Raw genomic sequence first — 13304 nt, 5'->3', positions numbered from 1 at the left:
TGTATGTGTAACCTGCATGGAAGTAAAAAGTAAGGCTGTTAATGCTCTGCCTACTGACACAATAATGATCTTGGGCAGAAATGTTCAGAACCTACAAAAAAGATGATAGGCTTGGCTTTAAATTTCAATCAGAAAGAAAAATAAATTTAGTAAAATTAGAACCTTAATAGAAAACACCATTTACATATATCTCAAAGTTAGAATCTCAGCATATGAATTGCATTGCAGCCTCATAATCTGATGTGGATCTAAATGATGATCTACAATTTCCTTTTGAAAATAAAGTTATATATATATTTATGTACATTAAAAGAAATGAATACATATTAAGGAGAAAATTAGATAAACCTTCCATAAATTAAGTTATTAAATTCGTTTGTAATCTCACCAAAAACAGATTTGTAGCCTAATTGTTACTGTGGCAAGGGCCTCTCTGCAAATTTCATGAAACAAATTTGATATAATTAAAATTTCAAGTGGTAAAGAGACTTCTCGTCCAAAATTATAATTGCTATACCAACCACTGCTACAATAAATTCATAGCAAGCCATATAAATGGGAAATAAATTCTTTAATAAACCTACTCGACTCCCTTCGTGCTGTAAATAGAGCAAACTGGTCCTCATATTGTTATTTTGTCGAGTCATCGACTTTCCACAGTTCGCTCAAATGACAATTATTTTTTGTTTAATACAATCTGGGACTTTATAAAACACTCAATATATTTTGTAATGATTTATTTCTGATTTACTGTAAAAATTTCCATAGTTCAATGATGTGGAATTCATTCTAGTGACGTGGAATACGTCTGATAGATCCACGGCCATGACCGATACGTGTTTGTTTTCCACACTGCTGATGTTGCCAAATCTGCGTCTTGCATCATATGCAAACATAAATAATTTAATTAAAATTTTTTACTTCATGTGCAAATTTTTTTAAGAAAACCATAAAGAGGTAATTTAGCTTGTACGCAATTTTGCGTATGAAAACCCCAAGAGTGTTAAAAGAAAATAAATCTTGACTGTAAGAATTAGCTGTTCTTGAAAAGTAAAAGCTACCTTTTGCAAATGGCCTGATGATGGATGATAACAAGTACTGTATGTTAATCTACTTTTAAGTAAATTAGTTTAGGTAGAGTTTTTAAATGTCACCTTTATTTTGGTTCTTGCAGGTTCATCAAGGAATAATAAAAGGACAAGCTAACCACCGGAAAAACACGCAGGAACAAGGGGTTTTAAATACGACCAGTGTTTTGTCAAGAACCCAAGAAATCCGTCAGTGGGCAAGTAAATATAATTTGTTGCGGAAGAAAGAATCCCGTATTAAGAACAAAGTGGCAAATTTGTTGAGGGCACCTCCTCGTTATATAGAAAATGTTGAGGAAGAGGAATATATCAATGAAGAAGATGATTATTTTGAAGAATTTGACCTGGCTAATGATATCATGCAGAAGTAATGAATACAGTAGAACGTCTATTTAAAGCGATTCAATTTAAAATTATTGGTTTAAAGCGACGCCCACAATTAAGGACAATGATTTAAATTAAAGCAAATCTTTCCTATTTTACACGAGTCAATCTGGCGTCATATGGAAATACACACTATTTTAAATTTCGCTCCAGACACCTCTCTGGGCACACTACACAGCTGCCCGCCACCCTTCCACATCCTCAGTTCTCGCGCTGATGCTCTAGTGAACGGACATACTGTGTGACACTATCTCTTCTACCACGTGTATCAACTATCGCCATTATGTCCAAGAGGCCAGCTACTACATCATTAACTACCCCAAAGACCAAGAAATCAAGGCAAGCAATCACACTGGAGCAGAAAATCAAGGTGCTGGAGTCACTGCATCAGCTGATCAGCTAGTCCGCCAATACAGTAATTGGTTCTATGTTTACATTCGTTTCCAGTGAAGTAAATATCAAGAAAGTTGGTCTCTTGAATATTTTTGCATTTTTTATATTAAAATTATTGGTCATTCTGAAATTTAGTTAACGTATTGATAATATATACAGTACAGGGAACAGTTCTTGTGTGGCCTTCAGCTGATCGAATCGCCCACCAACGCTTCTCAGTTTAACTTTGTTTACAGTGGAGTGAACATTGAGTTTGTTGGTCTCTTGAATATTTTTGCATTTTTACAGTAAAATTATTGGTCATTCTGAAATTTAGTTAACATATTGATATTATACAGTGCAGAAATTATTATGAAACATGAAGAAGAACCAGTGCACTCTGTAAAGAATATGGCATGTCATCATCGACTGCTTCTACAATCAGCTGTTTGATATGTAAACGAAGCTGCCGGGAATACGACATTCACACCTCAAAGTACTGTAAGTTAAAATACTGTACAGTATTTTATTGCTTTTTATTTATTATTGTACAGTATACTGTACAGTACAGTACTGTATTTAGTTTATATTTAATGTTTTGTTAGTTCTATTATCGGTACTTTGTATGTATACTTTTTCCGTGAGTTGGAACCAATTACCCAATATCCCATTGAAATAATAATTCAGTTAACAAAATTTTTGGTTAACAACCGACTCTGTGGAACTAATTGTGTTCGTTAATTGAGGGACCACTGTATTACAAAATACAATGTTTTGTTTATTCTAGGAGATGTGCCGAGGTGCATCTGGGCAGACTCTCAGTCTCTTTAGTATTTTGTGTTTCTCTCAAGTACCAAACTAAATTATTCCATTGAAACAACACTTCGATTTAGTGCGAATTCGGTTTAAAGCAACCTCTTGGAATGTATCTCGTGTTATATCAACGTTCTACTGCACTAAATATAACAAGTCATTTAACATCAGTTATTTTTAATGTCCAATGATGGACATAACCTAATTCAAACTTGGAGGTTAAACATTTTAAATTGTGTGAGTAGAGCAACTTTGTATAGAACTCCCAAAATCTAAATCTTTTTATCATGGTTCCCTTCTCATAGCCTTTGGTTTGGGTAATTTAATTATGAAATCAATATACTACTGTAATCATTTTCTTTTATTATGTGTTGACTATCTATCATTTCTTTTAAAAATAAGGCATAATTTTTTTTAATAAGTACAGTACTGTACTGTGCTTTAATAATTTATTTAAATCCTCCTACAACTGCAGAGTACAGTGAGTATAGCCACCGACCAGTCATAAACTTTTTCGGCCATTTTTTTAAACACTCGGGGCAGCAAGCCTGAAGAGTAATCCCGAATGTCGGGTTACTGTTTAGTGACCCGTCAAACTCGAATATCAATCCCGAACATCGGGTTACTATTTAGTAACACGAACGCCGCAACTCGAGAGGGTTGGTACACCTTATCCAAGATAAATGTAAACAAACCAGGTAGATCTGCGTGCCAAAATTGAATCGGAAACATGAGTTGTGGAGATAAAAGTTCCTCTTCAAGGGAGAAGGCAGTCACCACCACCAATTATGCCAGCGTTTGCACCAGCAGGAACACTTGGATCAACTGATCCAACATCAGAAAGTGTCTCATCCCAGGAAGAGCTCTGCACCAATTATTCCGGCTAACAGGGATATCACCTGTATGTTGCACTTTATAGAGGGTGATTCTTTGAAGAACTTAAAATGTAACACAGTAATATACATTATATCATCATAGGAGCCCTGTTGTGTACCATAATCAGGATAAACAATGTTAGACTAAACAGTAAATAAAAAAAAATTCTATCCTACAGGATGCATTATACCACACACCTGCAACTCATAACTACATTGAGATACTTTAGCAGTGGTAGCTTCCAAATTAGTATGGCAGACTGCTTGAAGATTTCTGTCTCAACAGGTTGCAAGTTTGTCAGAGGCTTTGAAGTATTTTGACCCTTATGGCAAAAGATTACATTCACTTTCCAGATTCAGGCAACATACAAAACCTTGTAGATGAATTTCACACCTTTGCAGGGATGTCTGGTGTATTTGGCTGCATTGATGGGTCTCATATCCCTATTAGAAGCCCTGGAGGGAACACACCTGAACTACGTCGATGTAGAAAGGGGTGCAATTGATACATGGTTTTGATTTGTATAATGTAGTTTGTTTGAAAGTAGAGCAAGTGTAAAGGTAAATGGAAGCATTATTGGTTTGGGAAATTTTTTTTTTTTAGATAATAGATTTTATTATCAGTTATTTTTCAATAACATTTTTGGCTTTAAATAACACATTTTATTTCCTCCAAACATTATCACAGTACAACTTGAAACAGTACATGTCATCAAACAACTGTTATATTATTTCATTGACAAATAAGATGGTTATTTTACACACTCAGATAGGACTGGACCCTTAGGTCTTACTTTTGCAAGTAGCAAAATAGATTTTTAATTCTTGGTTACAACATTAAACAATCATTACATTATTTCATTGTCAATACAGATGATTATTTGACACACTTGACAATATCCCAAATTAGCATATTATTTATAACCATGTTATTTTGGAATGAACAACATGGCACTTTTACTAGAACTCAGTTGCTAGTACACATGAATGATGCACTCACAACCCACATAAACGTTATTACTGGTAATGTCAATATTTATGGGTTCACTACTCAACTTGGGATAACTGTGTTTCTGCTAATTATCACCAATCATGTATAACAATACTGCTTGGTCCTTTAACCAAGATTAGTGCACCCAGCAAGACTTGGTTACACTGGGCACGGGGGTTGTTTAGTACACAAACAGCCGAAGCTTGGTCGCTAGTAGCCCCCGGGGTAGGCTTGATGCAGTGTGTCTTAGCACGGTGTTCCCTGGGTGCTCCTGTCCTCGGATTCTAATCTCGCCATATTAAAGACATCCTTCAATGAACATCTTGCCCATAGGTAGCTACCGTACCTCGGTAGTGGTGACAACACAGACAGTGCCTGGAGATGTGATGAGGAAGAGTCACGAGCGTGTTAAAAGGTCTAACCTCGACTACACATAACTATACGTCTGGCAACAATACAGGCGATACTTACTTTACATTAATTATACTTGGCACATGATCATTTCGCTATGTTAAAACATGAACACTGATATTAAAAAAATTCAACCGAGTTAAACTGACTTAACATGGCGGCATGAAACAACCGTTCACATACCTGGAGTTGCGATGAGGAAGTCGGAGCGTGTGAGTCTTCCTCGTGCATTCGTTTATATGTGGGCAACTGGTAACTCAGCCATGCACCAGGCATGCCAGAAATGCTAATTATGCAATAACAGAAATTACATTTAAATCAGCTGTTACACATTTAACTATGAAAATCAGTGTCATGGGTCAGGTGAATGTCTTATGTCTATTTTTATAATCTAATAAGAGATTGAGCTTGACAAGAAAAATTGAAATGGACATCAAATACACACACTAACAACACTACTTTTACAGGTTCGGTAAAACTACACACAAGGGCCCTCTATGGGTATACGTTGAGATCTTGGAGATATTGAGTTTGACAGAATCTTTTCAGGAAATTAATTGCTTTTTTAAATAGACAACTGACAATAACTAAACTACAAACATCAAATTCTCTGAGGTTTGGGCATTAAAGTGATTGTTTTAGATAATAGGTTTTATTATCAAAGTTATTTTTCAATAAATTTTTTGGCTTTACATAACACATTTTACTTCATCCAAACATTATCACAGTACAACTTGAAACAGCATTTCAATTCAAACAAAATTAAAAAGGGATTGGAGGAAGTAAAATGCGCTATTTAATGCCAAAAAATTTATTGAAAAATAACTTTGATAATAAAATCTATTATCTAAAACAATTTTTTTACCAAACCAATAATGCTTCCATTTACCTTTACACTTGCTCTACTTTCAAACAAACTACATTATACAAATCAAAACCATGTATCAATTGCACCCCTTTCTACATCGACGTAGTTCAGGTGTGTTCCCTCCAGGGCTTCTAATAGGGATATGAGACCCATCAATGCAGCCAAATACACCAGACATCCCTGCAAAGGTGTGAAATTCATCTACAAGGTTTTGTATGTTGCCTGAATCTGGAAAGTGAATGTAATCTTTTGCCGTAAGGGTCAAAATAGTTGCAAAGTTTCTGACAAACTTGCAAACTGTTGAGACAGAAATCTTCAAGCAGTCTGCCATACTAATTTGGAAGCTACCACTGCTAAAGTATCTCGATATAGTTATGAGTTGCAGGTGTGTGGTGTAATGCATCCTGTAGGATAGAATTTTTTTTTTATTTATTGTTTTGTCTAACATTGTTTATCCTGATTATGGTAAACAACAGGGCTATGTTGATATAATGTATATTACTGTGTTACATTTTAAATTCTAAAGAGAATCACCCTCTATAAAGTGCAACATACAGTGGTCCCTCGGTTAATGAACGCCTCGGTTAACGAACTGCCTCCCATAAGATTCTTAAATTCGGTTAACGAATTTCTTACGAACCGACCTCAACATGTTTTCGCTTGCACTGGCCGGTCAACCAGCTTTAGTATTAGTCCGCCAATACATTAATCGGTTCTAGGGCTTAAATTCCTTACTATTTTTGTAAATATCAAGAAGTTTATACTATTCAATAATTTTTAAAGTTTAATATTCAATTTTTTAGTCATTTTAACAATTATTGAACATAATTGAAGGTAAAGTGACTAGTTTAATGCGCGGCATCCAGCCTCTTAACACAGCAAACAGGCATTAGTCTCTCTCTGTTTTCACTGGAGGTAATATCTTGCTTGAGACACTCTTCAACTAAACGCTTTTTTTCTGTGTTTCCAAGCAAATTATTGGTCATTTTGAAATATATTTTACATATTGACAATATATAATGCAGTGCAGTGTTGATTTAAAGAAAATAATCTTGAAATACACCAAGAGAACTTAAATTTTATGGGTGAAATGGTGCCATGGGGTGACTTCTCTTCCACCCCAATGCCTTCTCTTCTTCCTTCTCCTCCACCCCCATTCTAATTCCCATCATCATCATCATCATCATTCAGGAGCCTTCTACATACACACCTCAAAGTAAGTGAACTTTTCTACCATTTTTGTTGAATTTAGGCAATTTTCGGTGAGCTGGAACCAATTACCCAAAAACCCATTGAAACAATGGTTTCGGTTAACGAACAACCTGCTGGAACGGATTGTGTTCGTTAACCGAGGGACCATTGTACAGGTGATATCCCCATTAGCCGTAATAATTGGTGCAGAGCTCTTCCTGTGAAAGAGACTTACAGATAACAAGATCAAACCATGAAAAATCCCACAGCCCTAGAATTTTTCCGGTTACATGTAAAAGTTTCAAAGTTTAAACATTCTTTCATTCTCGGAGACTCGGGAAAAAATTTGGAGTTTCAGGAAGTTTTCCTAAAAATTTCCAGAAAATGTGCCTGATATTTAATCACGGAATTTGCTCCAAGGCCTGGAATCAAATTGTTTAAGAGATTTTTTGGAATTTTCTGAAAGAAATGACCTGTTTTTTAACCTTGAAAACTCGTTCACAGACCCGGAATGTTGAAAATTTTCCCGGAAAAACTCCAAGCCAATTTCAATTCTGAGTACGTATTGGCGAATTCTGGGTAATGAAGGTATTACTGCACTGTAATTATGGCCTGGTAGTATTATTGTACATGGGAGGTGGGTTTAGGGGTTTTCATGGGTGCTGAGTACTGTATAGTGATGTCGTCCCCCCTTTTTTGCATCACTGCATAGTATTGAATTAATACCCATACACTTCTAAACAAATAACCAAAACCAACATTTAGAGTTTCTGTCTACAAAGATATATTTAGTCTAACCTAACCTAACCTTACCAAACTTTACCTCACCTAACCTGACCTAATCTAACCTAAGTTAATTTAACTCAATTATCTTGTAGACCACACACTATAGTAACAGTTTATCTTGTAAACCGCACACTATAGTAACACCAGAATTTCTTGCCTCATCCTTCTTGAACTCTTGGCATATGTGGCTCAAATCATTCAAGAAGTTCATAGGTGCATTCCTTGGACAGCCTATACCTCATGATGAACTCTTCCTCAGAGAGATAAGCAAAAGGATTTTGATGGTCTCTTGGTAGCCTCACAGCATCAGCTAGCTCTACATACCAGAATGCTATACAGTGGGGTATGCTATAACGAACGTAATTGGTTCCAGAACCTCGTTCGTTATAGCATTCGTTCGTTATAGGATTAATCCGTTCCAGGCCCCCAAATACAACCACTTAACACTGAAAAATTTCTGTGGAAAATGTAAAAAATACGGTACTTTATCTTACCTTAGTGTTATTCAGCATGCAGGTACCCCTAAACACTGGCACATCACTATCACTTCCACTGGGAGTCTTGGCTTTAAGGTCCTCAAACAATTGTCTGGCCTTCTCACAAATTATAGGTTCACTAATGTTACCACCTGCCATTTCTTTCTCCTTTATCCACACTAAGAGTAAATTTTCCATCTCTTAAATCACATTGCACCTTGCTTTGCTAAGTCTGAAGATTCCCTTAGGCACTTGCACAGTTTTTAACTCTTCTTTATTCTTCAAAATCGTACATATAGTCGATTTAGCCATCCCATATTCATCACTAAGTTTCGCAATGCTTCTTCCATTCTCACGTTTCTTTATAATTTCTTTCTTAGTTTCAAGGGTTATTAGCTTTCTCACTCGCTTTGGACGACTCATTCTTACAATTGTATACTTGTATAACAAAATAGTTATACAAATAACGCGAATTTCCACATCAAAAGACGAAATTTCAACAATAACAGTGGTGCACTGGCTACACAATGAGACAAAGATGGCGCCTGACGCTCTTGTTGTGGGTCGCGGTACAACAATATTCATGCGCCAGGCGAAATAATCCTGTATTCATCCGCGTTCGTTGTAGGAGTTGCGTTCGTTATAGCATTCTCAATTTTATAGGTAAAACCGTTCGTTATAGGAATATTCGTAGTAGGATACGTTCGTTATAGCATTCCCCACTGTAATGCCAGCCTGAAAAAATAAAACGAAATCGAATATCCATTATCTATATATATTGCGGTAACTATTGTATACACTACAGTCAACCCTCGCTTTACGCGGTCCCACATTCCGCGTTTCCCGTTAACGCGGTGCCCTGCTAGAACCTAACGTGCTCACATTACGCGGTGCGTGAACCCCATTACGCGGAGTGTCCGGCGCGACGCTATTTTTAGATTCGCCCCACCCGCCTGCCTGCCTGTGCTCTCGCCTCTCCCTCCCTCCCTCCCTCCGCCTGGGCAAGCCGCGCGGTAAGGTTGCGCAGTTTGTGTCTTTGTTGCATTATCACTGACGTCATATGACGTATCGGACTGTGATTGGCCATGCATCCCTACCCCCCTCTGCTGCTAGCTGTAATTGGCTTAAAGTATTACGACGTGTCCACCCGGGGGAGGGAGGAAAGACGATGCTTGACCTAGCCGCGCCAGTTTCATCCCTCCAGGCCAGACCGTGTAAACGTGTATCCATTGTTCTGTAAAATGGCTTCCGCCGGGCCACCGCCCCCAGAGAGAAGCCTTTCCTTACCTGGACCCAGCGGCACTAAGCCAAAGAAGACACGACGTTCCTTAAGCTACGAGGTGAAGTATACCATCATCCAAGAGTTGGAGAAAGGAACAAGGCAGGTTGATTTGGCGCGCCAACATGGTGTGAATGAATCTACGATTCGAACAATAAAGAAAGATGCAGCCAAGATAAAGGAGCACATGAAGATCACAAAGTCTACAGGTGCTTCTATGATCAAGTATTTTCACAACCAGGTGCTTCTCAAGACAGAAAAATTACTTGCGAGGTACTTGGTGCGTCAGGCGCGACGGAACATGACGGTCGACACGCGCTCTGTTAAGGAGTACGCACGTGAACTGTACATTGCAGTGGCACGAAAGATGGGAATTACAGAGCCCAAACCCTTTAATGCTTCCTCTGGGTGGTTACAGAGGTTTAAGATCCAGAACAAGATCGCCAATATAAACATTGGTGGTGAAGAAGCGAGTGCTGACCGTGCTGCGGCTAGGGAATTTCCTCCGTTTTTACGTGAGATTATGGAAGAAGGACAGTACACCGACGACCAGGTGTTTAACATGGACGAATCTGGTCTTTTCTGGAAAAAGCTACCTTCCAAGTCCTTCGTTGTAAAGAATGCCAGCAAGATTCGGGGCCGGAAGATGCAGAAGGAGCGCATCACCGTCCTGTTTACCACCAATGCCTCCGGTACCTGTAAGCTCAAGTTATCGGTGATCCACACAGCCCGCAAGCCGCACGCCTACAAAACCATGGACATGACCAAGCTAAATGTCCACTGGCTGACCGCACGTAAGGCGTGGATGTTCTCTACACTGTCCCTCTCCTGGTTTGATGACTGTTTTGTTCCCGATGTAAAGAAATTCTGTGAGCGACAGAATGTGCCATTCAAGATTTTGTTGCTGGACAACGCACCAGGACACTCGCCCCTACTGTTAGATCGTCACCCCAACGTAAAAGTGGTCTTCCTTCCTCCCAACACTACGTCTATATTACAGCCCATGGACCAAGAGTTAATCTGTAATGTAAAAGCTGCAATCTCTACGAAAAAATTCAAGCTCCTGAACGACTACACCAACACCAGGGAAGAGTTGCGTAACCCGAGTGACACCACCACCGATAGCAAGAGCGAAGAAGATGAGGATCAACAGTTGGCACAGCAAAAAATACTGTTCAAACAATTCTGGATAGTATTTAACATCAAGAAAGCTGTGGACTTCTTGGTGGAGGCATGGGATCAGCTGTCTATTGCTACAATTCGTCACGCATGGAGACATGTGTTGCATGGAATACCAGGTGAGAGGAGGAGTCAATCTGTGACTGGTGAGGTTCAGGCTGTTGCAGTAGCAGTGGACCTTGCCAGAGAAGCTGCGCAGAGTGTTACAGTTCCAGGCTTCTCCGAGACCACCAACGACGACATCATGGAGGTGATAATGGAACCTGATGTGACTACCGAGGAGATGGTACATGTTGATGACGACGTCAGTGAAGAGGCAGGTGGTGCGTCATCCCAAGAAGAACAACAACACTTATCCCATAGTAATGTTAGGGGTGCCATCGAGTGTATCGAGAAAGCCAAGCTCCTCCTTTCCGACGACCCTGACGCAAACAGGTATGAAATCTTCACTACCCAGCTGTTGCAGACTATGGAGCCCTACATCAAGGTGTATCACTACAACATCAACACCAGCCGTCAGCAAAGCATAACAGATTTCTTCGCCCGCAACCCACCACAGCCAGCCCAAGCCAGTGATAGTGACAGTGAAGATGACTTTGAGGGATTTGTCAGGGAAGCCTTGACAACTGTAAGTGACAGTGATGGTGATGCACCTAGTAATGGTGATTCACCTGAGGGCCAGTAGCCTGCCCTCTGCCTCGGAACCAGCCTCCATCCCCGTACGCCGACCCATCTCTTCTACTAACATAAGTGTTCCACCTAACTTTTATTTTTCCTAACCTAACCTTTATTTTTCCTAACCTAACCTTTATTTTTCCTATGTTAACCTTTATTTTTCCTAACCTAACCTCTTCTATATTACTTGTTTTTTCATACCATCATAAGGTTAAGATAAAATTTTTACTACAACATAGTTGTGTGTCGTCAAAAAGTGGAGTTTGGGGGTCGGCCCGGACTCTATTTCAATTAATCCCATATGTTATGTTATTCACTTTACGCGTTCCTCACTTTCCGCGGGACCCTGAGGGTTACATTAACCGCGTAAAGTGAGGGTTGACTGTATTAGGTAAATTAATTTTGATAATAGTTTACAAGCTTGTTGCTTAGCTATTACAGAGAATTTCCTTAAGAAATTTGTCCATAGTATATTTAACTTTTGTTTATTATTGTTCCAGTGATGTAAGATCGGACTGACACAATTTAAATCGAGTGATTGAAAACATCATTAATCAATTTTGGCTCTTTTTCTAAACCTGAGTTCGAACATTTCATCTAAAAAATATTTAATGTAACCTAATCTAAACTTACAAACATTGGTAGTACCTAAAGTTTAGGTTGTGTTTAGGTCCTAAACACAACCGGAACAACAAACCAAACCGTGAAATATAGCAGGAGAAATTTTGTCCATGGTAATTATCAGCGTGGGTCACAGATGACACTTGTAAGCTATTATCTCAGCAATTTACCTAGTACATTTGGCACATCTTTTATCTTTCCTATATAATATATTGACAAATTGGAAATGGCATTACATCTATCTATCACAAACAAAAGTGCATTAGTTAACATACTTGAAGCTATATGAGGATGATTGTAGGAATGCAATGCTTGATAAAATTGGAGAAGGGCGATGGGGAGACGAAAAATCTTCGGAGTTGAAGGTAAAATATCACGAGGGTACACAGCGGTCTCATAAAAATATATACATTTCCGTCGGAACCGGTTATTAGGACATTTAAATATTTTTTTCTTTATTATCATCTTAATTTACATAAATTGTATTTCAGAGACTTTATCTATTCATATATAACTACCGGTAGTTTGAACATTCAGGATAAGTATTTTGGGTGCCTACCCACACCCGAGGACTTATCCCGAACTTTCCAATAATATTGTCAGACTACTAAATGGTAACCCAACAAAAAAAAAAAAAATTTAAAAATGAATTACGGCTCGGAGGGCTCTTTCGGGATACAATACTAATAAGTAACCAGTGTTTAAAAAAAATGGCCATTTGTTGTTCACATTTTAAAGTTTCTTATGGCATTCGTGAATGGCCCTAACTTTGAGTCCCAGCCATGGTGGATGAGTGGGCTTCTACTTATTATCAATTCCCCATCGTCGTCAACATACTGTACAACCGTATACAGTAATGAGGTACTTTTACCAGATCGTCAAAAAATACCTCTTAGCCCTTTGACTGATCAGTGTGCCCCCCAGATGACAGAATTTTGTGATTTCCAAGAATAATGATAGTATCAATAATTATTCCATATACAGTACTGTACCAATAAAATTAACTTCCATTTCATTTAAAACAAATGTTCTAGGCACAATAATTACCTTCCTCATCTAAGTGTTTTCAGTCAAAACTTATGGTTGATTGTTGTTGGTATAAAGTCATTAACATAATAAAATCATGTACAGTGTGTACAGTAAAAGAAAAAAAAATTATATCACCCCCACTAAGCGTTATGTTCCGAAACCCATGTTGAAGAATGTGGGTACTGCAAAGTTCCCCTTCAGTTAAAATAAAGCATCATTGGTATTGACAGGGGAGCTTTACCAAAATTCTTCATCATGAGCATAAC

At 38.3% G+C, this 13304-nt stretch overlaps 2 protein-coding genes across 5 annotated transcripts in view; one reads left to right on the top strand and one right to left on the bottom strand.

Moving 5' to 3' along the window:
* LOC121873298 overlaps positions 1-1930 on the top strand; it is a 20614-nt gene extending 18684 nt beyond the window's left edge. For all 3 annotated transcript variants that reach the window (XM_042376786.1, XM_042376784.1, XM_042376783.1), the window contains exon 7: positions 1175-1930. In XM_042376786.1, coding sequence (XP_042232720.1) covers positions 1175-1459 — 285 coding nt within the window. In that variant the 3' untranslated portion in view covers positions 1460-1930. The remainder of the gene's footprint in view (positions 1-1174) is intronic.
* Positions 1931-4109: 2179 nt separating this feature from the next.
* The window catches only part of LOC121873297 (MAGUK p55 subfamily member 7-like), a 46448-nt gene continuing 37253 nt past the window's right edge, over positions 4110-13304 (bottom strand). Inside the window, exon 14 of one of the 2 annotated variants that reach the window (XM_042376780.1) lies at positions 4110-5220. In XM_042376780.1, coding sequence (XP_042232714.1) covers positions 5170-5220 — 51 coding nt within the window. In that variant the 3' untranslated portion in view covers positions 4110-5169. The remainder of the gene's footprint in view (positions 5221-13304) is intronic. The other variant, XM_042376779.1, reaches the window with a different exon arrangement.

Source organism: Homarus americanus, unplaced genomic scaffold (assembly GCF_018991925.1).
Source record: "Homarus americanus isolate GMGI-L3 unplaced genomic scaffold, GMGI_Hamer_2.0 scaffold32929, whole genome shotgun sequence".
In the NCBI taxonomy this organism is placed as follows: Eukaryota; Metazoa; Arthropoda; class Malacostraca; order Decapoda; family Nephropidae; genus Homarus; species Homarus americanus.
Note: the sequence above shows the minus strand (reverse complement) of the source record. Positions and strands in the feature narration are given on the sequence as shown.